Source organism: Bicyclus anynana, chromosome 26, assembly GCF_947172395.1.
Source record: "Bicyclus anynana chromosome 26, ilBicAnyn1.1, whole genome shotgun sequence".
In the NCBI taxonomy this organism is placed as follows: domain Eukaryota; kingdom Metazoa; phylum Arthropoda; class Insecta; order Lepidoptera; family Nymphalidae; genus Bicyclus; species Bicyclus anynana.
Window position 1 is genome coordinate 6,014,799 of NC_069108.1, and position 27,615 is coordinate 6,042,413.

Here is a 27,615-nt window from a genome sequence, read left to right on the forward strand (position 1 = left end):
TTTTTTTTAAAGCCGGTTAAAAATGCAAAAATGGTGCAATATGAAGGAATTTTTCTTTCTTAAAAGTTTGTCACGGTAAATGTTTATCCCATTAACAACCCATATTGATTTTGATTTGATTTGATTTGAATTAAGGATTTTTTCATGTATGCAGGTTTCCTCACGATGTTTTTCCTTCACCGTTGATATTTAATTTCTTAAAATGCACATAACTGAAAAGTTGGAGGACCGAATTCAAACCCACACCCTCCGAAATCGGAGGCAGAGGTCATATCCACTGGGCTATCACGGCTATCTAGGCGTGTTAATTACTAAACAAATGCATAGTAAGTAAAGGTATCGGTAATGTGGGATGGACTAAAGGTCAGAAGTCACCATTGACAACTTACAATCACTTAGTGAAGGTACGAACTTGCGAAGAGACACTACGTCCGCCATCTTTGATTATTTTTCAAAATTTAACGCGCTAACAACTAAAACACTAATCAAAAAATCCGTGTCTGTATTTTTTTTTCTATGTACTAGTATTTTTTTTCTTTCGTTGGTGTATTACTGAATAATTTTAAAAATAAATACAAAAAAAATCTTTTTCTGAAATAAATATTCATACGTTTAATCAATAGATTTGGATAATGCATAAGTTTTGTGATTTATTAAAATTGTTATTCAATTAAAACAATTTTTTGTAATTAAATATAAGTTTTTTTAGTGCTTTATTTTTTTTGAGGACAACATAAATAGTGATTACAATATGAAATACACAGTGGGAGTATTATTGGTAAGTTTCTATTTAATTCCTAGTTCTAGTTTAGTTAATAAAAGCCTCAGTAGCTCAACGGTAAGAGCGGTCGGACTCATCACCGAGGGGTGGTGGTTCGATCCTCACCCCGTTGGTTGGTACTCTAAAGATCTAAATGAAAAGAACCACTAAGGGTTGCTTACCTATCGCTTGATGAACCTATTATATGTAAAACGAGATTGAATTCATAATCTGTCAGAATATTTATTTTATAAAAATTAAAATATGCTGTGTAGAATATACAGGCTGTTGCGGAGTATTTGCCATAACTTCAAGATCCACTTATAGGAGATGAACTGCTCAAGTAATTTTTTTTAACTAAAACAAAAGAAAATTATATTTTCATACAAAATAATTCCGATTATTCATGTAACACACGCCCTTATCTATCCTTGCATTTTAAAATACGTAATCGTAGTGGTAAGACTGTCGATATCGACGAGATATTGCTACTAGCACTTCGCACTTCACTAATAAGCTACTTCGTGATATTTATCAATGAATAAGTCTAGGTCGTAATATAAGGATTAAGGATGCAATATAAGGAACACACTATTTACAAAAGAAATATTTTTACTCCAAAGATATTCATTTTATAATACATGTTCCTTAGACATTTTCAATTAATTTTCCATAAAGAATATAAACATAGAGTTATGGGAAACACACCCGAGCATCCTGTATAGTGTATACCCATTTTCATAACATAACGTCTATCTATATCTATCTATCTATCTATATTATATTCTATACTTATAATAAAACTTGTCGAATTCTATAAGTTTATTCGCAATTTGAGATTTTACTTATACCATTTGTAACAACAAACGTTAGCGTGACATAGAGTACTACTAGCGCCATCTAGAATCTATACTTATAATACGAATTCTTTACATTTTGTACATTTGTACACTGAAGATTTTTGTTATTCGGACATCACGCTGAAACTACAGAATGAATTCAAATGAAACTTGGCACGGTTTAAGACCATAATACGGAGAAGGTTATAGGATACTTTTTATTGCGAAAATATAATAAGAAGGGGATGAAATAGGGGTTGAAAGTTTGTATGGAAAGTCCTTCATTTTTAAAGTTATAGTTTTTAAGAATTTGTTCAAAAATCATGAAAAAAATCGAAATATAATGGGTTTCCAAATTTTTTTTAATTCAAACTCTAAAGGAGTGAAATAGGGTTTGAAAGTATACATTAATTTACAAACTGACGAAGTCGCGGGCGTCCGCTAGTTTGGAAATAAATCCAAGCAAACATACTAACTGATTAGAGTAATCGGTCAGCTGCATTAATAACAAAATGGCCACCTGGAGTGTATGAATGAATGGACAATTACAAAAAAGTCTAATAAAATACATTAATGTACGGATTTAACCTTCTGACCTGCCGCTGCGTGAGTTACAGACGTAAAAGTGTGTTCTTACCACATCTTCATTTTTTTTTATTCTCTACAGGTTAGCCCTTGACTACAATCTCACCTGATGATAAGTGATGATGCAATCTAAGATGGAATCAGGCTAACTTGTTAGGAGTAGGATGAAATCCACACTCCTTTCGGTTTCTACACGACATCGTACCGGAACTCTAAATCGCTTGGCAGTACGTCTTTGTCGGTGGGGTGGTAACTAGCCACGGGTGAAGCCTCCCACCAGCCAGACTTGGACAAATTAAGAAAACCTCAATCGGTCCAGCCGGGGATCGAACCCAGGACCTCCGTCTTGTAAATTCACCGCGCATACCACTGCGCCACGGAGGCCGTCAAAAATTCATTTATGTTTTAGCGACCGAATATTTAAAATTTTGTGACTTTGTGACAGCATTTGCAATCCCAATTCAAGAATTCTTTACTATATTATTTATATCATCATAATCATCATATCAGCCGATGGACGTCCACTGCAGGACATAGGCCTTTTGTAGGGACTTCCAAACATCACGATACTGAGCCATCTGCATCCAGCGAATGTCTGCGACTCGTTTGATGTCGTCAGTCCACCTGGTGGGGGGTCGGCCAACACTGCGCTTACTAGTGCGGGGTCGCCATTCCAGCACGTCCATACTCTTCGAACTATGTGCCCCGCCCATTGCCACTTCAGCTTCGCGACTCATTGAGCTATTATTTACTCGTACCTTACCTTACCTTATCAGCCGATAGACGTCCACTGCTGGACATAGGCCTCTTGCATGGACCTTCAAGCACAACGATCTCGAGCCGCCAGCATCCAGCGGCTCCCTGCAACCCGCTTGATATCCTCGGTCCATCTAGTGGTGGAGTATTTAAAATAAATGAATAAATATACTTAAACAATACACATCACTATCTAGCCCCAAAGTAAGCATACAGAGTAGCTTGTGTTATGGGTACAAAGATAGTTGATATTATAATATCCATATACATTTATATACTACATATAAATACTTATATAATGTATAAATACACACAGACACTGGAAAACACCCATGTTCATCACACAAATATTTTCCAGTTGTGGGAATCGAACCCACAGCCGTGGATGCAGAAAGCAGGGTCACTACCCACTGCGCCACGCGGCCGTCAATTTTAATTATCGTATTAAAAGATTTACGAGTATCTAATGTTTCTTTGTTCGAGAAGGCTTTTCTCAGAAAACGGAAATACTTATTAATGCAATAATTTAAGTCAATAGAAAATGAGTTTATATTTGCCGCCCGTAGTTAGAAATTGAAATCCATTTATTATTGCATTACCCATTATTAAAAATTCGGAGGACAGAGGTTTATTAAAACACAATTTTTATACTATTTTGTTTAATTAAAAATTTCCCTTAGTAATAAATAAAAATGAGTTTCTAAAAAATAACTCAATCATATTTTACCCTTTGAATGTAACCTAACTAAACATCTTAACCACTCGACCAACGAAGCAGTTTTCATACATTAATAGATTTGCATAAAACCATTCAAGTTAACGCAAAAACAATCATGGTTTCTTTAAATATGTAAATATGTATTTCAAAAGAATAAATTATGCACAAAATATATTACAATAATGTAATAATTAAATGTTGCAAATAAATTGCTAATTTAAATATAGTTTTTTTTTTAATTATTTACAAGTTAGCCCTTGACTACAATCGCACCTGATGGTAAGTGATGATGCAGTCTAAGATGGAAGCGGGCTAACTTGTTAGGAGGAGGATGAAAATCCACACCCATTTTCGGTTTCTACACGACATCGTACCGGAACGCTAAATCGCTTGGCGGTACGTCTTTGTCGATAGGCTGGTAACTAGCCACGGCCGAAGCCTCCCACCAGCCAAATTAACATAGGGAAATTTTGTGAGTTAGTGAGCAATATAACTTCTGAGTCTTCTTAAGAGCCGTGATAGCCCAGTGGATATGACCTCTGCCTCCGTTTCCGGAGGGTATGGGTTCGAATCCGGTCCGGGGTATGCACCTCCCACTTTTCAGTTGTGTGTATTTTAAGACATTAAAAATCACGTGTCTCAAATCGTGAAGGAAAATCTGAAGCCTGCACCTGAACCTGAAACCTGCACATCAGAGAATTTTCCAATCCGCATTGGGCCAGCGTGGTGGACTATTGGTCTAACCCCATTCTGAACGAGACTCTAGCTCAGCAATGAGCCGAATATGGGTTGATACTGATACCGACTGATAATTTCTGATCCGCGATAGCCTAGTGGATACGACCTCTACCTTCGATTCGTAGGCGTAGGTTTGAATCTTGTTACATCCTCCACGCCACATTAAATTCTTCCGGGATTTCCGGGAATTTTTATCTGGGATAAAAAATAGTCTGTTTGCTCCATAGCTTCCTCTATCTTCCAGTAAAAGTCGCATCAAAATTGATGCATATCCAACTTATTTTTCTTTTATCGATATAAAGCCACATTATTTGTAAGTGTCAGCTTCAAAGGAGAATTCCCACCGTCCCATAGAACGCTGGCCCAGGAAACCCAGGTATACCCCCGTATAAAAGTATATGGAGATGATAATATGATGTATAACTAAGGATCAGTGTGAGTTTTCAATATTTTCATACTGTTACTATCACGTTGAGGTTTACGCAAATTTATATGGAATTGAAACCTTTGAATTTTGGAATGGAAATAGATTTTATTCTGGATTGACACATAGGCTACTTTTTATCCCGAAAAAATCCATTATTTTTCGGGATAAAAAGTAAAATCTATTTCCATTCCAAATTTCAGCCAAATCGCTTCAGTAGTAGCGGTGTTATAGAGTAACAAACATCCAAACATCCATACAAACTTTCGCCTTTATAATAATAAGTAGGATATAGTAGGACTGTAGGAGTAGGAAGTAAGATTGAGACAGTTGTGCAGTAGTGCCACTAGATGGCGCTGTTTCAATTCCTTAGAAATTCGCGTTTACGTTACGTGACAGTAACAGTATCAATCTGCCACTAGGCCCTCTGGTTAAATAATTGGTTTAATAAAAGTATGTTCCTTGATGAAAAATACAATTTTTATATCTTCTAGGGCAAAATTGTTCGACGGTGTACCAAAGTGGTGAAGTATCATTTGAACTGTATTATTTTATTGTGTATTATTTTTCTCTGTTACCAACAAGCTTAACAAACAAGATAACGAACAACCAAATCAGTCATAAGTCTTCAAAAATATCGGAAAACTTAAAACGATCTTTGCTTGTCCCCGTTGTGGAAAAATTAAAAATAAATTAAAAACGTTGTAGCAAACTTTTTTTGATAAAGTAATGATTGTATTAAAGTAGAATTATCAAGATTTATATAGACATAAGTAAATTGCCGAGTGGTTAGGGGAGGTCTGGGCTGGGGATGGTCATTCCCCTTAATCCCCGAATTCTCACCGGAGCGGGAACTACACGGGTGAAACCGCGAGGCGTCGGCTAGTTTATTGATGACGAAAGTGGTCTATGACAGGACAATGTCTATCGGCAAAAAATATAAATTGATACCGGATACAAACTTTTGTATAATACCTGTTTACTGACGCCTTTCTCCTAAACGTGGGTCGTGACTTATGCCAATTGCCGATACAGGTGACATTCACTTGTGAATATTGCATCAATATTCAATCGTTATTCAGTGTCAATATCTCAATAGCTCAGTCGTAAAGCGGTCGAACTCATCACCGAAGGGTGTTGGTTCGATCCCCGTTGGACTATTATTATTATTATTAGTCGGAAAATACTGTTAGTAGTGGGTACGAACTACTGACAGTATTTTCCGACTAATTGAGGGAATATGCCAAATATACTCAGAGGCACAATTATCCGCCCTCTTTAATATGACGCGGCCATATTAAAGTGGGCGGATAATTATGACTCTGAGTGTATATAGCAAATACGTAGGCACAGGTTATATTCACTGGGCTATCTACATCAATTTAACGGCACGGTACAGTTACGTAAGTTTGTACGTCACCTTCGCTTGAGGGCTTCATTTGCGGTGTTAGGGAGGTCACTTTTTTGGGGTTCTGTAGGTACATTTACAAACTAAATGTACGGATTACTTGGTTATCTGACAATTACCTCACTTGGTTATCCATTTCTTTGCTTTTAATTACAAAGGGGGATGCTCATCCCCGACCCAGGCCTACCCTAACCCTGCTTTTGTAAGTATCTGCACCAGACGGCGAGGCGAGAATTGACTCCGGTATGCCATCAGTGTGGGGCCACTGAAGACACAGCGCATCACACACTAGCTGAATGTGCAGCCTGGAGCCCGCAGAGGCACATACTATCGTCCACTTGTACCGAAATGGTACCACATATTTAAAAATTGCAAGTAAATAACATAGAAGCGAGTAACGTTACAATCCTGCGTGAACGCAGCGATTGCGTCATCCCCTCCTTCCCCGCGCGGGCTCGGCTCGATGCCCGTCGGATTTCGAACGACGAGCAGTGTGTCGCTCGCTATTAGAGTGGACGCACGTTCCGAATTATAAAAATTAAAACCCCGAATTATAAAAATTAAAACCTTTAAAGTGAACTCAAATTGTTCCTTAGTAAGTGCAGTGCGATTCCCCGCATTAGGGTAAGTTTTGAATGGCACATTAAAATACTTTATGCAACGTAATATCTCAATGTCACCTTCATCACGGCTTCTTTGTTCATTACTTCTTTGTGTGTGTATTTTATTTTTCTCTTACTTTTAGCTTACTTACATTATACTAGAAGAATTGTATCTTTTTTTATCATAATATTAGTGCAATAACCATGAACATTCGGTAAAATTAATTATTAGTCACATATTCTAGAATGTTCATACAACTTTTTCTTTGCTGACCCGCAATTCGAATAAATCTTCAATTTATTCGAATCATTTAGCCTTCAGCTTATTATATACTATTTTGTTTTAAATATTACTTCGTTCTGGTTGTTACCACCACACCGGCATTTCTTCTATGTGTAAGTACAAACCTGTTTCGCACATCCGCCGGTCAGTGGTCACCAGGACGAATTGATATAGCTACCGCTAATTAGGTACTGTATCGATTCCAGGGTTCGTCGCCTTCGACGCCTCCGTCGTCGTCGTCTTCGTCGTCGTCGCCGTTGCTCTTATTCTTCGAGGCACGGATTATACATCAGGATAATCAACGAATCGAATCATCTACGTGTACACGTATCTACGCATCCGACGTGCCCTGAACCAAATCACGTCGGGTTCTCCGCGTCCTGGTGCCACCTTACATCTCGGCATCACAACAGGGGAGTACTTCATACAGCAACATCAAAGATTAGCAGATAAAATACGGACTACCACGACCCTACAAATTTCGTGTGCCTACCGCGAGCTAGTATTTTAGATTAAATTATTGAATACAAATTATATTTTTATCTCACCGGATTTTATTTAATAATATCTCCGCCCAGCTCTTACCCGGTCTCGGTGCACTGGCGCCCTTGTCGTGGTTTATCTGCTTTTCTTTTTGTTGCCTAGTAGTAGATTTGTACGGTGCATGGTTTTTTTTTTTGTAAAACGCTTGATTTTTTTTGGTTTGCAGTAACTGAGGTGAACGTAGTGTCCTTTTATTTGTAATCGTTTTCGATTTTAACGAATTAGTGCATATTTTTTTCTCAAAAAAAAATATTAAATTTATTATTATTAATTTTTGTATATTTGACTGGAGGTACAGTCAACAAAAAAAAACTTAATACCATATTTTCTTATTGTTAAAATTTATTAAATGTTATAAGTACATTTGCGTACTTTAGCACTAGTTTACTAAAACTAAAGGTGCGTTCACACCAGTTGCAATTTATTTTCTGTTTTTTTTTTTTTTGTTTTTCATTTTTTATTTTTTTGTTGCAAATCATTATTTTATTTCATCCATTCATATTATCAAACCAAAGCGTTCTGTTAAATTGATTGTAACAGAACGAAGATTTCGTTTTTATCATTTAATTTTTTTTTTGTGCCATTCCATACATACCCTATCATATTAATTTTTGTTTGGTTTATTTAATTGTTCCGGTTTGATTTTTTTATAATTTTTTTTTTTTCAACCTATTAGTTTTTATTTTCTCTTATATTATTTGTTGAGTTACTCATAATGTCGTATCCCATAAAATTTTTTTCACTGCAAAAATCCGAATTGGAATATGAGGTAGCAGTAAGAGGTGAAGTTCCCGCCAATACAGTGTCTGACCTCAGAAAGCAAATAAATAAACTAGGTCAGTTATATCCTTCGGAGGACATACTGTGCACCCATCTCGAGCCCCAGGAGGATTTAGACAATTGTGTTGAATTATTAGAAAAAATAAATTTATCAATTACGACAGAGGTCACAGATAAGAATGTATTAGGTAGGCACGAAAATCTTTTGAATCACTTATATCATAGACTTAACAGAATAGAACCTGGCAAACAACAGCTAGATACTAAAACTCAATGCAATTCCTTATTTAAAGAATTATATGAGCAAATTATAAACTTAAAAAATAAAAGTATTGACCCGTTATCAATAACTACTTCGAACACGGATCCACAGTCTTCTTCAGCTCCACTAAATATTACTGTCACTTGTGAAGGCAATAATAGGTTCCCTACTGAAATAGGTAAATTAAAATATGACGGAAAATCATGCGTCCGTTCATTCATTGAGCGAGTCAATGAATTTAGTTTAGCTCGTAATATATCAGGCACTAAAATTTTAGCCTATGGTACTGATATTTTTACTGGTGATGCCATCCATTGGTATCGCAGCGTCAGAGACCAGGTTTCAACTTGGGAAGAGCTAGCCGTTCTTTTAAAGCAGGATTTTGACAGAACAGACTATGACTACCGCTTATTATCAGAGATTCGTGCTAGAACTCAGGGAAAGAGCGAAAATATAACTATATATTTATCAATTTTATCAGGCATGTTTGCTCGTCTGTCAAAAGCCCTGCCGGAGGAAGACCAGCTCGAGATAGTGTTGCACAATATTCGGCCATGTTACGCAAGTACTTTAGCATCCGCTACGAATATCGAATCAATAGAACACTTACGAACATTGTGTAAGAATTATGAAAATGTTCAGTCTCGATTATCCCAGTTTCATGAACCTATCGCCGCCACTTCAGATACTTTAGCACCTGAGTTTGCATATAAACAAGACGCAAATATTAGTAATAAAAATAATTATAATTCGAATTTTTACAAAAAGTTAACTCATCCTAGTAATAATAATAATCAAACTAATTATGTTAAGCCTACCACTAATAATATCGATATTAACAAAAAATATTTACATTCTATTAATAAAACTAACACTACTAACCCTACTAAAAATGTTTTCTGTCCCAGATGTCGAAATAATACACACAGCTTTCATAACTGTAAAAGCACCGAGGTCATTTGTTTCAAGTGTGGATTAAAAAACTTTAAAAAACCAGAATGTCCCACTTGCAATCCAAAAAACTAGAAAGGCAGAATTGTATGATTAAAGGTCACCTAGATAAACAGGAATGGAATGATTGGTTAAAAACTATTAAAAATTTCTTCGCCTGTTACAAAATTTCTACAATTCTGCCAAATAAGCCTCTAGGTGATATTCGACCTTACGTCAATGTTAAAATTAATGGCATCGAAGCGTCAGGACTTTTAGACTCTGGTGCAACAGTCACAATTATTGGAAACGGTTCTCACGATACATTGATACTCAGTGGTCTTAAACTTGTTGAGAACGGAACAAATATCTCAATAATTGCTGCTGGCGGAAACGTTTTTAAAAGCATAGGAAGTATTAACTTACCTATAAGTTTTGAGGGTCAATTTAAAATAATTGAGGCTTTAGTTGTTCCCGAAATACAATTGTCACTTATATTAGGCATTGATTTTTGGAAATCGTTTAATTTATGTCCTAAATATTTAAGTACGCTTAGTTTTACTGCATCACTGGCAGACACTAGTGCTAAGTGTACATCGGAAAAATTGCTAAATTCTTATAATAATTTAAATAATACTCAAAGAGCTATTGCTGACAATGTCATCGAGCAATTTCATGACATTTCATTTACAAATCGTGGGTTAGGACGAACACATTTAATTACGCATCGCATCGATACGGGTGATTCTCCACCAATTAGGCAGAGATATTACAGGCTTTCTCCCGAAAAGCAAAAGATCCTTGTTGAGCAGGTGGATGAGATGTTAGGATTAGATGTGATCGAGCCCTGCGAGAGCCCTTGGCAGTCGCCAGTTCTTTTAGTAAATAAAAAAAACGGAGAGCCTCGATTTTGCCTCGATAGTAGGAAATTAAATTCAGTTACCAAACGCGACGCCTACAACCTTCCATATATATCGGAAATTTTAGATAATTTGCGAGATGCGCGGTTTTTAAGTAGCTTAGACTTGTCCAAGGCCTTCTGGCAAATTCCTATTGCTGAAGAACACAGAGATAAGACAGCGTTTTACGTGAATTCTCGTGGCACGTTTCGATTTAAAACTACACCATACGGACTAACCAACGCTCCGGCCACGCAACAACGCTTAGTTGACGCTTTATTAGGTGATGTTGACCACCGTATCTTCGTTTATTTAGACGATATAATTATTGTTAGTGAAACTTTTGATGATCACGTCTCTCTTTTAATTCGTGTTTTAGAAAAATTACGGAAGGCTAACTTAACTATAAATTTGAAGAAGTGCGAATTCTTTCGAAGCCAACTAAAATATTTAGGTTATGTTGTGGATGCTCACGGATTACGAACCGATCCTGATAAAGTGGAGGCCATACTTAATTTCCCAACTCCTACAAATCGTAAGGAGTTGAAACGTTTTTTAGGAACTGCAACATGGTATCGTCGTTTTGTCCCACAGTTTAGTACTATTGCAGGACCGCTTAATAAATTAACTTCTAGTAAAAAAAATGCACCACCCTTCCTATGGACAGACGAGGCTGACGTAGCTTTCAAAAAACTTAAAGAGTGCTTAGTTTCCGCTCCAGTTTTGTCATGTCCCAATTACGATTTACCATTCGATGTGCATACAGATGCAAGTAATTATGGAGTTGGCGCCATGCTTACTCAAACTATTAATGGCCAAGAACACCCGGTTGCATATATGAGTCGAACATTGACGGCAGCAGAAAAGAACTACAGCATTACTGAACGTGAAACTCTTGCAGTACTGACAGCATTAGAACATTGGAGATGTTACGTAGAGAACGGAAAAACATTTAACGTTTACACAGACCACAGTGCGTTAAAATGGTTTCTCTCAATCAACAATCCAACGGGTCGTCTTGCACGTTGGGGTCTACGTCTATCTGCATTGAATTTTGAAATTAAACACCGTCGTGGTGCCGACAATATTATTCCTGACGCCTTGTCTCGGGCTATCCATATCTCAGCAATTACTACTGCCAAATCTGTCACAACTACTACAGACGATTGGTACAAAAATATTTATAATAATTGTATAACTAATTCACAAAATTTTCCAAATTATAAAATTAAAAATGATTCTCTCTTTCGGTTAACTAAAAATAAATGCCACTTAACTGATGAATTTTCGTGGAAAGAAGTAGTTCCATCAGAACTCAGAGAAGCTATTATAAGCGAAAATCATAATGAGCCCACTTCTGGTCATTTAGGTATTTTTAAAACGTACAAACGCATTACGCTTCGTTATTACTGGCCTGGCATGTTTCGTGACGTTTCAAGTTACGTTAGCTCATGCCAAACTTGCTTACAATATAAGGTGCAAAATCATGCCACGCTAGGTGAAATGGGTCGGCCCAAGCAATGTTCCCGTCCCTATCAAATGATATCAATCGACCTTGTCGGTCCTCTCCCGGTTACCCGAAAACAAAATTCTTATATTCTTGTAATTACCTGTTGTTTTTCAAAATTTTGTCATATCTTCCCTCTTAAAAAAGCAACTTCTGAAATTATAGTTAAAATTTTAGAAGAACAAATATTTTTAGTTCACGGGGTTTGCCAAACTGTCTTCATGGACAATGGCCCTCAATTTATTAGTAGTGTCACTAACAATTTTTTCAAAAAATATAATGTCCCCAACGTATTTTACACACCCAAATATACCCCTCAAATTAACACTGTAGAAAGGTATAATAAAACTATTATAACATGTCTCTCTACCTTCGTCGATAAGGATCATCGAACCTGGGATACATTTATACCAGCAGTACAATTCGCGATTAACAACTCCATCAACGAAGCTACTGGTTATACACCATCTTTCCTAGTTTTCGGTCGCGAAGTTGTTATTTGTGGCTCACACTATCTCGACAATGACGTTGGAGACGAAATCGTATTTATGCCAAGAGATTTATACGCAGAAAATCGTGGTTGCTTGGGCAGCTTGTTTGATGAGGTGCAAAAGACATTATATCATGCCCATGCAAAAAACATTCGAAGGTATAATTTGCGCAGAAAAGCCCACGAATTCAAGGTAGGAGACATAGTGTACAAGAGAACTTATGTCTTGTCTGACAAAGACAAGTTTTTCAGTAAAAAGTTGGCCCCAAAATATATAAAGTGCCGAGTTCTAGAAAAACGCTCGCCACTTGTATATGTCTTAGAAGACATGTCGGGTAACAGTCTAGGGACTTGGCATATTAAAGATTTAAAAATAAATCATAATTGATCCTTAATAATTAACAAATTTTTGAATTAAATACTATTATTAAATATAGCACATTTCATTAACTCAGTTATAATTATATTTTTTAGAATACAACACAACTCACACCTACATTAGTTACATTAACTCGCCCCATTAAAATCATAACACATTCTTCCAATAAGTCAACTGCTGCCGCAATAAGCAGTGACTTTTTAAATGAAAGATAGCGACTTGTAACGAATGCTTAGTTACAAATCGTTTTAATGAAAGGTGATGTATGAAAGGTTATTATGAAAGGTAATTGTGAAGAATTGATACTAGTATTTAACACGGATTTTATTTTTAAAATAAAACCCTTATAGGGAGCGGCGGGGTAATGTACCGAAATGGTACCACATATTTAAAAATTGCAAGTAAATAACATAGAAGCGAGTAACGTTACAATCCTGCGTGAACGCAGCGATTGCGTCATCCCCTCCTTCCCCGCGCGGGCTCGGCTCGATGCCCGTCGGATTTCGAACGACGAGCAGTGTGTCGCTCGCTATTAGAGTGGACGCACGTTCCGAATTATAAAAATTAAAACCCCGAATTATAAAAATTAAAACCTTTAAAGTGAACTCAAATTGTTCCTTAGTAAGTGCAGTGCGATTCCCCGCATTAGGGTAAGTTTTGAATGGCACATTAAAATACTTTATGCAACGTAATATCTCAATGTCACCTTCATCACGGCTTCTTTGTTCATTACTTCTTTGTGTGTGTATTTTATTTTTCTCTTACTTTTAGCTTACTTACATTATACTAGAAGAATTGTATCTTTTTTTATCATAATATTAGTGCAATAACCATGAACATTCGGTAAAATTAATTATTAGTCACATATTCTAGAATGTTCATACAACTTTTTCTTTGCTGACCCGCAATTCGAATAAATCTTCAATTTATTCGAATCATTTAGCCTTCAGCTTATTATATACTATTTTGTTTTAAATATTACTTCGTTCTGGTTGTTACCACCACACCGGCATTTCTTCTATGTGTAAGTACAAACCTGTTTCGCACATCCGCCGGTCAGTGGTCACCAGGACGAATTGATATAGCTACCGCTAATTAGGTACTGTATCGATTCCAGGGTTCGTCGCCTTCGACGCCTCCGTCGTCGTCGTCTTCGTCGTCGTCGCCGTTGCTCTTATTCTTCGAGGCACGGATTATACATCAGGATAATCAACGAATCGAATCATCTACGTGTACACGTATCTACGCATCCGACGTGCCCTGAACCAAATCCCGTCGGGTTCTCCGCGTCCTGGTGCCACCTTACATCTCGGCATCACAACAGGGGAGTACTTCATACAGCAACATCAAAGATTAGCAGATAAAATACGGACTACCACGACCCTACAAATTTCGTGTGCCTACCGCGAGCTAGTATTTTAGATTAAATTATTGAATACAAATTATATTTTTATCTCACCGGATTTTATTTAATAATATCTCCGCCCAGCTCTTACCCGGTCTCGGTGCACACTATTGGTAGAGCCGTCTCGTTGCCCGACGTAGTTGACGCCATGATAGGCAGTGAAACGTGCTGGTCAGTGATGCTGTCGTTTTGTGAGGCTGTCATGGGTCTGAAAGAGGCTGAAGAGAGAGCGAGGGAAGAAGCTGCCGATGCTCCCCTTATACGCAGGCGGAGGCAGGGTAGAAGGAGGCGTCGATATGCGCACCTACTCCCACCTTAATGTAGGGCGAACAGGATAGGCGGCGACACATAGAGACAAACGTCGGGACATCACAGTAGAATGTGCTAAATGATCCTGTGATGTCACCAAAGGACGAAGCCGGATCCGCTGGGTTTTAGTGGGTATTCCGAAGTTTCGGCGAGTCCCACATACCCTCTGGAGTAGGGATGCGTAAATGCATTTCCCAGCGAAAAAAAAAAAAAAAAAAAAAAAAAAACTCGTGGACTTCAATTTTGGTTTGTGGATTTTATCAATTTATATACATATACAGGGTGGTCGGAAGTATTTCCCATAACTTCAAGATGTTGACAAGTCCACTTATAGGAGCCGAACTGCATAACTAATATCGTTTTAACTAAAAAATAAAAACTCATGTTTTCATACTTTTTTTTTATTGTCTACAAGTTAGCACTTGACTACAATCTCACCTGATGGTAAGTGATGATGCAGTCTAAGATGGAAGCGGGCTAACTTGTTAGGAGGAGGATGAAAATCTCACACTCCTTTCGGTTTCTACACGACATCGTACTGGAACGCTAAATCGCTTGGCGGTACGTCATTGTCGGTAGGGTGGTAACTAGCCACGGCCGAAGCCTCCCACCAGCCAAAGTAACACCATACAAAGTAATTCAAACAATTTCGACTATCCGTGTAACACACGCCTTTATCTATCCTTGCATTACTTAGTGTATAAAATTAAAATACAGCCCCTGTAGCTAAGTGGCACGTCGATTCTCTTTCTACGATCGCTAACGCTTCGAAAACTAGAAAAATGTATGGAAATGACATTTGCTCGACAGGTCACGTGATCAAGATCTGTCATTTCCATACATTTTTCTAGTTTTCGAAGCGTTTGAGATCGTATCGGACAGATATCAGAAAAGAAAAAAATATTTTATTTGGACACACACATAATACACAAAAGACAACAAATACTTAAAACAAAAGAAAGTAATTTTAAAAATACAGTGAACTAATAATTTAAAGATAATAATAATAATAATAAAACACTTTATTACACCAAAAACAAAATAACAAAATTTTACAAAAACAAACCAAGTAAAATACAAACAATGGTGTAACGGCGGCCTTATCTCTAAAGTGATATCTTCCAGGCAACCGTTATTATAAGGAATTCACGTTTACAAAGAGCAGTGGTTGGTGCGCAAATATCGACTTAAAATACTGTACAATAAACAATAAATGAAATATACTTACATAAACTAAGAAAATTAAAATACATAAATACCAATATTAACATTAATAATATATATGTATATATATATACAATAAAATAAACTTACTTAAATTGATATTACATACCTAAATATATTACTGTGATAAAAAGTAGTCCTTAAGATTATTTAAAGATATTAAACTAATAAAATAAAATCAAATCCAAAAAAAAAAAATTAGGTGTGTGGTACCAAAATGGTCACCACTCAGCATGTGCTAGTGATGGATAGCACATATCACTTAAAGGTTAAGCACGGAACAATATACCTACCGGGTGTTGATGACAAGGATATCGTAAAATACGGCATAAATAGCTCCATAATAAATTGCAAATCACTGCATATAATATGAATAGTAATATCTACTGCTGTTGCAATTGGCCAGTGCCGGGTTAAGGTTACTCGATGCCCGCGTTGTCAGACGTCCCGATTTTGGCCCAATTGTCAATATCGGGACGTTCCGATTTTTATATTAGAATTAAAGGTCACGCGGTCGGGCTCCGTTCCCCTTTTTGGGAATAACTGAATCATGTGGTTTCTGTTTATTTTACGATAGGATATCTGATACATGAATATCATCATTATCAACCCATATTCGACTCACTGCTGAGCTCGAGTCTCCTCTCAGAATGAGAGGGGTTAGGCAAGGTTTCCTTACGATGCTTTTTTTGGCTTAAGCCACGTTTTACATATTAATGCAATGTGAATGTCATGTTCATCATCATCAATCATATAAAAATTGTGATAAAATATGTTGATAACATAGCAAGCTCTGAGCATTCCACTGAACTATGTTAATATAATTCATTATTTTTAGGAAAATGCTTTTTTACTGAATGTTGTCGGACTTATTGTAATTGCTTATTTGGGTCATTCTCTACGGATGGAAATAATTTTTAATTTTTTATAGAACGCCTTTATTTTTATTTTTTCTTAATTTTTTTCAAAGGATTATAAAAAAGTATATATATATGCATAAACCGCAATGTGATTGTCTCCACAATTGCTACATTTAGCATTGGTCTTATCTATAGTACAGTCCTTGAAATTGTGATTCTCTGTGTAAATACTGCATTTTACTGCATTTTTACAATACTTTGCAAGTCTTAGGCATTTAAGGCATTGCTTAATAGGAGATATATAACCTTATGTCTACAAGAGTCCAAATGAATTTAATCTGGTAGTTGGGTGGCCGGTTCTTTATTTTCCGCCTTTATTTATTTTTTGTTAATTTTATTCCTTTTTATTGGACACTGCATAGACCACTATGTGGTTGCCTCTACAATAGCTTCATTTAGCATTGGTCTTATCTATAGTACAGTCCTTGAAATTTTGATTCTCTGTGTAAATACTGCATTTTTACAATTCTTTGCAATGTGGTCAAGTCTTAGGCATTTAAGGCATTGTTAACAGGAGGTATATAAGGACTTACCTCGTGTCTTCAAGAATCCAATTGAATTTAATCTGGTAGTTGGGTGCCCGGTTCTTCTGATGACTTAATTCTTGACATTATTCTTCGTACTTCAATTATGTTGCATGTACTAGCTGGTAAATTAAATATTTGCTTATAAGAAAGTGTTAGAGGAACTCCCCTTAATTACACCTGTGACCTCGGTATGGCTGGGATACTAGGTTTCAAATTCAAATGTTTCTGAAAATTTTGAATAAAGACATTGGCATTATTTGCAATGTCAAATACTATACCTACTTTATAGGTAATTGTTTTTAAATATTTAACTCCATTGACACATTATTGTCTGATCCCAAATGAAATGGCCAGTTTTTCTTTTTTCCCTACGGATTTTTCTGAATTATTTTACTGGTTAAAAATACAATATATTTATTGTTGCGTGTTTTCAAAGCATTTGCAGATATAATTACTGGATTTATAGGGAGTACATTTTTCCTTCTCCCTTTCAAAATCACTCGAATCGTCACTTGGAGAAGGCGATGACTCTTTTTTTCTCCCCCCATAATGAGGGACTCCCAAAACTAATCTGAAATCAAAATTGGGTTTAAAAAGTAGTAAAAAACAATTTATCAGAAAATTATTTCTCTAAATTCGCCCACTTAGTACACGCCCACAGAGTAAATATGTATAATGCAGAGTGAGTCTTTACAAGCAACGTCGTGAAGCCACTGAAACCCTTAAAAAAACGAACGTCACGAGTGTCCTTGACATCCGCATATACAAACTTTTTTCATAATTTGTATTTCAAAATTTAACACTAACAATAATTACATAAATTAATATAATAATCAATAAAAATACTTAGTTTTGTGAACAGTAATTTCTAAATATTTGAAAACATAAGACGCCATTTTTGTTGAATAATATTAAAAGTTACTGATGCGACGCTTCGTGTCGTACTGACTCGAGAATGTATTCGTTTTTGAATTTTGTATTTGGCGGGGCTATGACACCGTTGTATTCTGTGCGATCTATGGTCTCTAATTAACTCTTCTTTTAAATTTCCATACTCACACGAGTCTGTTAATATGTACAACTGTCGTACATACTCGTCCACTATTTCATTTTCGTGTTGGATTCTCGTATTCGTAGATCGTGCCGCGATGCCAGAACCAGCTCATGACTAAGGGCCCCGTATGGGTGCGAAACTAGTCGGGCATACTCCGACCTAATATTATGTGAGTTTTAGCCGTGTTTCATAATCAATTCATATCCATACAAACTTTCGCGTTTATAATATCAGTAGGATTTGTTTCGTCAAGAATCGAATCTAGGACTTTTCACACCTCTACGCCAAAAGTCGTGTAAAAATGCCCTTATACGTTTAATTAGTATGTGAATGTAAAGTATGTCATAATTTGCACACACTTATTATATTTAAAGGTTAACTAAGTTTATGAAACCAAATAACGAATACATTAAGTAACTGCTTAATTGGTGTAGTACCTGTGGCGCAGTGGTTAATAGTCGTAAGGTCCAGGGTTCGAGACCCAGGTTTGTACGGATGTCAGTGTTAATTAATTTAATAAGAATTTTAAGAATTAATATCACAATTTTTGCATTATGTGACAATTAAACCGTACACCAAGAATTTTTTTTATTCTCTACAAGTTAGCCCTTGACTACAATCTCACCTGATGGTAAGTGATGATGCAGTCTAAGATGGAAGCGTGCTAACTTGTTAGGAGGAGTATGAAAATTCACACCCCTTTCGGTTGTACACGACATTGTACCGGAACGCTAAATCGCTTGTGCGGTACGTCTTTGTCGGTAGGGTGGTAACTAGCCACGGTCGAAGCCTCCCACCAGCCAAATTTATTAATTAATTTAATACCCGCTTTTTAGGAATAAATATTTGTAACCGTACAGGAAGAATTAACAATTAGTAATAAAAAATACCTGGATTTTTTTTTATTTACCAAGTATTTACTTTAATAATATAGTAGTACAGTTCAGAACTTTTATTTAAAAGTACAATTATTGAATGTACAATTCTTAAAATTTTGAATTTTTAGGGAATTATGTTGGGTTTGAGATAATTCTAACGAGGTTGAAGTTTGTTGTATACTAGTGTCTTCGGCGTGATTCTGAATTTCAAAGTTTTGATGGGAGATCGATGGTCGGGATAAGATGCTTTCGTTAATTTTACGTGTATACTATTTTATAACCAATGACGAAGCTGACGAGCAACTAATAACAGTAGTTTTTTTACGCGCCAAAGTATTTTTTTTTACTAAACAGCTTTCTATGTGCAAGCCAGTTCGAAATTTAAATTAATCCTTTGTTAAGTTACCTCTTTGGTCGCCATGTTGCGGAGTAGAAGATCTCAAAAGGGCTAGAACCCAGAGCCGTAAAGCTTATTAAGGAGTAGAAAATCGTCCCATTTTTAAATTACACGACAAATATGATTTTAGATAGTAATATGTTTGGCCGATAGTTATGGATTTTCATACAACTATTGCTCGACCAGTTCAGCAAGCTCGATTTATCTCGAAGAAGGTTGTCAAAATAGTGGAGATCATTCATTTTGGGCCCTTTTTGAAAGTGCCGGCCAATGAAAAAAATGGCACGAATCGTTAGAACTAGTCATTTGGAGTAATAGTTAATAAGGCATGAAAGTTGTAGGAGGGCTCTGAACCAAGTTATACAGGTTCGACGATTCCTTATTTTCATACATTTTGTAAATTTTCAAAAGTGCCCGCCAACTGGTACGTATCGTTAGAACTGTCCATTTGACAAAATGTATGGAAATAACGAATCGTCAAACCTGTATAACTTGGTTCAGAGCCCTCCTACAACTTTCATGCCATATTAGCTATTACTGCAAATGACTAGTTCTAACGATTCGTGCCATTTTTTTCATTGGCCGGCACTTTCAAAAAGAGCCCAAAAATGTATGGAGCGTGAATGATCCTTTCCAAGCATGTTTGAGAAAAACCTATTAAACCTAATATTTTTATAGGTATATCATAGATAGAACTAGCTCATAAAATAGCTAATAAATACCTATTATAAATTCTTAATGGCCATTGTAAAAACTAAGAAATGATAGTTAAAAAATTGATAATATCAATTTGAATAAAACCAAAGCCAATAAAAATCCAAGCATATTGTCTTTTTAGTAGTTTTAAGTTATCGGTTTTAATAATCTTTTGAATATGTAATAAGTAGTTATTTATTCTGTAAAATTATGTACTGAATATTAATTAATAACTAACTGCGTTTAATGTTTAACCATTAAATATCTATCAGAGATAAAGGCGATGTCACAATGAAAGTTTATTTTTTATTTTTTTTTATTTAGTACCAATATTAGTCACAAACAAAAGTAAACAGAAAAACAGTGGACAAGGAAACACTTATCTCTTTAAGAGATCTCTGCCAGTGACCCTTGGCAGTGGGAGAGATTGTAAACAAAAGAAATGGATAGGTACAACAGAAAAAGTGGGAAAACATATACCTATAATAAAAGTATAATTATTAATAGATATACATGTATAATAAAAGTAAATAATGTTAAATATATCAAAAATTACACTAATAGATAAGTATATATTTTACTAAGTACCTTGCGTTATTACTCGCGAAGATTACGTTCTCGTGGGAATAGTAATTATCAGCCGATGGATTTCCACTGCTGGTCATAGGCCTCATATAAGGTCCATCAAACACCGCGTTCTTAAGGAGCCAAATTTCAGCGGTTTTCCTGCAAATAGGGTAGACCCTGCTTGAATTAGAATTTATTATAATTTGCCAAAAAAAAAATTAGGAAAGAAAAGAACATAAATTGCTTTAAGAATAATTTATATAAATATCTAACACATCTAGAATTCTATAGTAGGTACACCGAGGTAGGAAAAATTAAAAAGTCACAAATCCTGAATCCTTTTTTTCTGTAATTGGGTAGAGCCAAGCAAAGTAATTATACAGGGTGCTCGGGAAGTATTTCCCATAACTTCATGATGTTGACGAGACCACTTATTGGAGCCGAACTGCATAACAATTTTTTTTTTATTAATAAAAAAACTTTTTTATGTTTTAATACAAAGTACCTACTTATAAAATAATTCTGACTATCCATGTATTACACGCCTTTATCTATCCTTAAATTTAAAGCATTTTAAATTACGTAATCGTAGTGGTAAGACTGTCGATATCGACGAGATATTGCAACTGGTACTCCGCACTTCCTAGTAAGCTACTTCATGATATTTATCAATGAAAAAGTTTGGCTAGGTCATAATATAGGTACAGATGCGTATTTACAAAAGAAATATTTTTTACCTCGAAAATATTCATTTTAGAACACATGTTCCTTGGACATTTTTAATTCATTTTCCATAAAGAATATAACCCTAGAGTTATGCGAAATACTCCTGAGCATCCTGTATAATTATCCCGCTTAGTTCTTACCAATTACAGAAAAGGAAAACTCAGGATTTGTGAAATTTTAATTTTTCCTTCAATGTGAAAGAAGCTTTATGTTTAATATTTTAAACAAACAAAACCAATGTCAAGCGTGTTACGAATTAGAATAATTTAATATTTAATTTTTAAATTAAACCTTACGACTGTCTAGTCCAGTGTGCCTAGTGGGAGTTTTCAATATTTACATACTGTTGCTATCGCGTTAACGTAAACACGATTTTATATGAAACTAGCGGACGGAATTCCACGCGGACGAAATCGCGGGGACTTCATCCGCGTGGAATTTAGTTTTTCACAAATCCCTCGGAAACCATGGATTTTTCCGGGATGAAAAGTAGCCTATGTGTTAATCAGCTAATTCGGTTCCGTAGTTGAGCAGGGTTCCCAACTTAGAGGATTTCCCCCAGATTTAGGGTTTAAATAAGTGAAATGGGATTTATTTAGGGGTCTGAAATTTTTAGGGGTATTTTCAGGGATTTTTTTGACTCTTGTCTATGTATTTTTAATTTGAAAATGTTAATATTTCTTTCTTAAATTTTTATAAAAAAAAAAATGTTAAATTTATTCAATGTCAACATCAACATGTATGATTTAAAAAAATCCGAATCTTCAGATGAACACGTAATATTTTATAAATTAAATAGAGACCTTTGAAACATATTAAAGCATATTATTTCTATATCATTATGAATATATGTACAACAACACTGTAGTTGAGGCGTGAAAGAGTAACAAACATTTATATCATCAAAATCGCCAGTTTTCGCAAATCTCGGGAAACCTTTGAATTTTGGAATGGAAATAGATTTTACTCTGGATTGACACATAGGCTACTTTTTATGCCGAAAAAATCCATTTTTTTTCACCGTTTGACACGCGTGATATTTAATTTCTTAAAATGCACACAACTGAAAAGTTTTTGATGCATGCCCGGAACCGGATTCGAAACCACACCCTCCGGAATCGGAGGCAGAAGTCATATCCACTGGGCTATCACGGCTTTATTGAGGCTTACCATTATTATTCTTTCAGCTGTTGTCAGTGCTGCGGTCATCTATCTGTGCTGATGTGGAAGCCATTATCAGGAATGACTTCGACGGTCCGCATGACGACGGGTCGTACAAGTGGGCATTACAGACAGGTAGCATCTATACTTAGTACTAGCTGGCAACCCACGGTTTCACCCGCATAGTTCCCGTTCCTGTGGGAATCCGGGGATAAAATATAGTGTATGTCACTCACAAATAACATGGCTTTTTAGTGGTATAAGAATTTTCAAAATCGGTTCAGTAGATGCAGAGATTACTACAACACCATCCCGGGCATCAAAAATCAAAATCAAAATCAAAAATCATTTATTTCAAGTAGGCTCAGTTTACAAGCACTTTTGACACGTCAGTTGACTATTTGTAAAGATTCTACCACCGGTTCGGAAGGCAGGTTCTGCTGAGAAGATACCGGCAAGAAACTCAACAGTTGCTCTTTTGAAAAAGTCATACAGTATTATAATTTACATTTGATAACAATTACTGTTTACATTTCTTATACTTCCATCCATACACTTATATCCAAAAAAATCTTGATAATTCTTCTTTAATCATTACACTATCAAAAAAAGTTTGCTACAACGTTTTGCGACATTTTTAAATCATCTTTACTTTGTCTACAACGAGGACAAACCATCGTTGACCATACTGACTGAGTTTTTTTTGAAGACTTATGATTGGGTTGATTGTTACTTTCCAAAAAATAATACAAAGAAAATATACTACAACTTCAAATGTTACTTCGCCGCTTTGGTACGCTGGCGAACTTGTCCTAGAAGAGTGATAAAAAAAAAGTGTGTCAGCTCCGACGCACGAATGGAGTTTACTCTTTTCAGTAGCAACGCCTGAAAAGTGAAGGTGCGCAACCGAGGTGCAGCGCTGCGTGCGCGCCCGCCAACAGCGTGCACGTGCGTGCGGACGCGCTAGGCATGTGCACGCTATGGTGGCTACGTACGGTGAAAGGTGCGCAGAATAGGTTGCGCACAAAAAACGTACCGAGGGGTATAAATGAAAAATCGATTGTTAAGGAGTAAACTCCAATAAGTTATGAAATGACATGCGTTACGTTTTTTGTGCGCAACCTATTCTGCGCACCTTTCACCGTGCGCTGTGCCGCCAATAACTTGCACATCGCACCCATGTGCACGCTGTAGGCGGGTGCGCACGCCGCGGCCTGCTGCACCTCGGTTGCGCACCTTTCACTTTTAAGGCGCGAGTATTGAGACGTGCTTCGAGCTAACTTTTTGTTTTTTTTTAACATACACACTTTTTTTGTTGGTAAACAGTGCACATCGAGTAGGGCTTTAGTAATACTTATGTTAAAGAAGACTAAATGTATAGAATTGTAAAATAACTAATAGACTTTATAATATACTTCACATTATATATTTTACTCTTACAATGATATAATCATTAAACAAACAAGCCCAATAACATATAGTATATAGGTATAGTCGCCTATACAGCATACCCTATGTACGTCTCAATACACTCACAGCTAAATTAGAAAGTTGCGCACTAAAGGTGCGCACCAAAAACGCGACACTTTTTCGTTAGTTCAGTTGGTTTTACCCCTCGGATTTTTCTCATACCGGACCTTATATATAAAAAATCGATTCTTAAGGAGTAAACTCCAAAAATATATTTTTATTCAAGAAACATTCTTTTATAAATTTTACAAATTATTTAAATAGATCCTTATTTATACATCATATTATCATCTCCATATACTTTTATACCTGGGTTCCCTGGGCCGAGGTTGTATGCGCCGGTGAGGATTCCCCTTTTATCTCTTTATAATAGACTAGCTGACGCCGCTCGGTTTCACCCGCGTGGTTCCCGTTCCCGAAGGAATACGGGGATAAAATATAGCCTATAGCACTCGGGGATAGTGTAGCTACCTAACTGTGAAAGAATTTTTCAAATCGGTTCAGTAGTTGCAGAGCCTATTTAAAGTAAACAAACAAACTACATCTTTCCTCTTTATAATATTCAGTAAAGAAGATTAGAAGTTTAGACTTTAAAGCCACAACGTTGCTTCAATGCGGATTTGCGAGTCTATGGTGAAGTTTGAAATAACGCATTTGTTTCCAGAGGGCGGTATATACCACGAGCAGCGCGGCTCAGTGCAGGCAGCAGGGGGGGAGCCCAGCCTGCTGGTGGAGGGGCAGTACCAGTACACGGCGCCCGATGGACAGGTGAACATTGACATATCATCAATATTTTTATATATAAGCGAGTAAAAACTCCGTTTGTCGCCGATAGTTTTCTTGCGTAACTTCTCTTCGTCGTATTCGAATTTGATATAGAATGCCAATATTAAAATGTCATGCAACTTGAACTTACTTGATGTCGTTGGTCCATCCAGAGGCGTAACTATGTGAAGGGCAAGGGAACACACACACACATACGACTATATTATCGGAGACAGGTTGACTTCAGAAGCGGTATTAAAAGGGCAAAACACAATTATTGATTTAGAGCCTATTGGGTTTAACAATTAATCCAATAATCCCTTCAATTGCAGAAAATACCATAAGAGAGTGAAGTCCCGGACTTGTGACCGAGGTATGTAGGGTGAAGGACGTAATTTAAAACAAGTTAACACTCCACTTTTTTGTTCAAGTTGTTCTCCCCGTCCAACTAAACCTGGCAAGATACCTACCAGAGCCCTGGATACCCGTTCTAATATAGAACCAAGCCATGTTTAATAGCCGAACACACATTTTCCCTACATTATCTATTCTATCCTATTTTGTTTCTTTTTTTTTATTATTTACTGATGGTAAGTAGTTAAACCAAAGTCACTAACATAGCTCAGCGAGTCGCGAAGCTGAAATGGCAATGGGCGGGGCACATTGTTCGAAGAGCCGATGGACGTTGGGGTCCGATGGACGTTGCTGCAATGGCAACCCCGCACTAGAAAGCGCAGTGGTGGTCGACCCTCCACCAGATGAACTGACGACATCAAGCGAGTTGCAGACATTCGCTAGATGCAGGCGGCTCAGTATCGTGATGTTTGGAAGTCCCTTCAAAAGGCCTATGTCCCGCAGTGGGTATGAAGTGAAAGATGGAAGCAGACTAACTTGTTAGAAGTAGGATGAAAATTCACACTTCTTTCGGTTTCTACACATCGTACCGGAACGCTAAAATCGCTTAGCGGAAACCTAATACAGATGCGTTGTTCCAGGTAATCAACCTGCTGTACACGGCGGACGCGGGGGGGTTCCACCCGACGGGCGCGCACCTCCCCACCCCACCTCCCGTCCCGCCGCAGATACAGCGCGCGCTCGACTACATCGCCAGACAGTCTCGACTCAATGACGTATAAATTCTACACTTAACTATGTAATAAAAGTTGTTTTTTATGCAAAATTAGTTTTATTTTTTTACTGTTACCCCAGTGCTGGGGGTAACCCCATTTTTGGGTTGCCGTGTACATCTCATTACACACATGTGCCGTAATGTAAAGTAAAATGCACATGTGCTGTAATGTAATATAAAACCTTTATCATCCGTCTAAAAACGAACGGTACTTGTCAAATCTTGGCAAGGAGTTTTGACGTGACAACGTCTTATAAATTGGTTTGCCGAGTGACACTTCAAGAAACTGCGTTACGCTCCGCTCACGTTATGCGCTCACAATGAGAGCGAGTGAGAGGCACGCGTCCCTTCCACTCGGGCTTGGTTAGCCCGCCTAAGAGCGAGAGAGACAGACATAAAAAGTGAAAGGCACGCGTCCCTTCCACTCGAGCACAGTTAGCCCGCCTAAGAGCGAGAGAGACAGAGCGAGAGAGAGAGAGTGAGAGAGATAGGCATACACACCGGTTCAAATTATGAATATTCACATTAAAATTATTTTACCACTCAAAGTCGTTGTCACGTAAAACTTTCGCCCGTATACCGACTTTACAGGCAACCAATATTTTTTGTGAACTTTGTGAGATAAAATATAATAAAAAAAACATTAATTGTTTCAACAAAATAATTTTGACAATAAATGTCAACCAAAGCGTGTCAAAATGTCATCTTATTTATGAAAAACAGGCAAAGATGCAAATTGATTTTCAGAAAGTGTGTTTCCTCGCATATGTGTTGTAAAACGTCGTATGACATACTTGCGCTTTGATAATAACAGCCTCTGCTTCCTTACTTACACCTATTGCATTATCGCCTCGGCTGTAATTTTCTACTTACCGCATTTATATCATAATGTACTATTACAATGGCATCCTGCGTTTTATCCTAATAGCCTGTGATTTCAGTCTTTATAAACAATAAAATAACAGATAAATAAATAAATAAATAAATATACTTTATTTGCACACCACAAAGACAAAAACAAGTGAAATAAAAAACAAATTAAGAAGAGATCAGCATACAAAAGGCGGCCTTATCGCTAAGTAGCGATTTCTTCCAGGCAACCTTCGGTTTAGGAAAACTTAAGGACATCAGCAGGTGGCGTGGTCTGGCGTGGCGCAGATGTTAAATAAACAAAAGATGCTCTACGCCAGGATTTCCCTAAGTATGCGTCGCGACCCAGTAGTGGGTCGGAGGAAATTCAATGAAGTATGACTCGAATTCAATGGGCCTTGTAACATAAGATCGGGTCATAAAGGTAACCTTTAAATTTTTATTTTTTAAGTGTTGGCTAAAGTTATGAAATTACAATATATACATATTATAATGTATTGTTGTCTATGGTGATAATAATTTAATAACAAACAAAAAAATATGTACTTTGAAACAAACTCTCAGTCGGTCTTTCTTACTTAAGGGAGTTTTTGTCTGGTGGGTCGAAACCTAAT

The 27,615-nt window shown here is 36.6% G+C and overlaps 1 protein-coding gene across 4 annotated transcripts; it reads left to right on the forward strand.

The window, feature by feature from the left end:
- LOC112044905 (endocuticle structural glycoprotein SgAbd-8) lies at positions 1-26,182 on the forward strand. Of its 4 annotated transcripts, none has more exons than XR_008252198.1 (6): positions 6,550-6,852; positions 7,320-18,511; positions 22,794-22,902; positions 24,902-25,005; positions 25,335-25,375; positions 25,998-26,182. XR_008252198.1 is itself a non-coding variant. In XM_024080911.2 (4 exons), exons 1-4 carry the CDS (start codon positions 752-754, stop codon positions 26,136-26,138), a joined length of 381 nt encoding a protein of 126 aa, XP_023936679.1. In that variant the 5' UTR covers positions 1-751; the 3' UTR covers positions 26,139-26,182. The 4 variants fall into 4 exon arrangements, 1 of the variants encoding a protein (XP_023936679.1); XR_008252197.1 differs by having other exon boundaries at positions 6,551-13,553; positions 14,021-18,511; XR_008252199.1 differs by having other exon boundaries at positions 6,551-18,511.
- The last annotated feature ends 1,433 nt before the right edge of the window (positions 26,183-27,615 follow it).

Excerpts from the sequence above, each read along its gene's own strand:
- LOC112044905 (XM_024080911.2), top strand. The coding sequence starts at position 752 with ATGAAATACACAGTGGGAGTATTATTG. Across the intron at positions 779-22,793 it reads ACACAGTGGGAGTATTATTG|CTGTTGTCAGTGCTGCGGTC; the intron begins GTAAGTTTCTAT and ends TTATTCTTTCAG. Across the intron at positions 22,903-24,901 it reads CAAGTGGGCATTACAGACAG|AGGGCGGTATATACCACGAG; the intron begins GTAGCATCTATA and ends ATTTGTTTCCAG.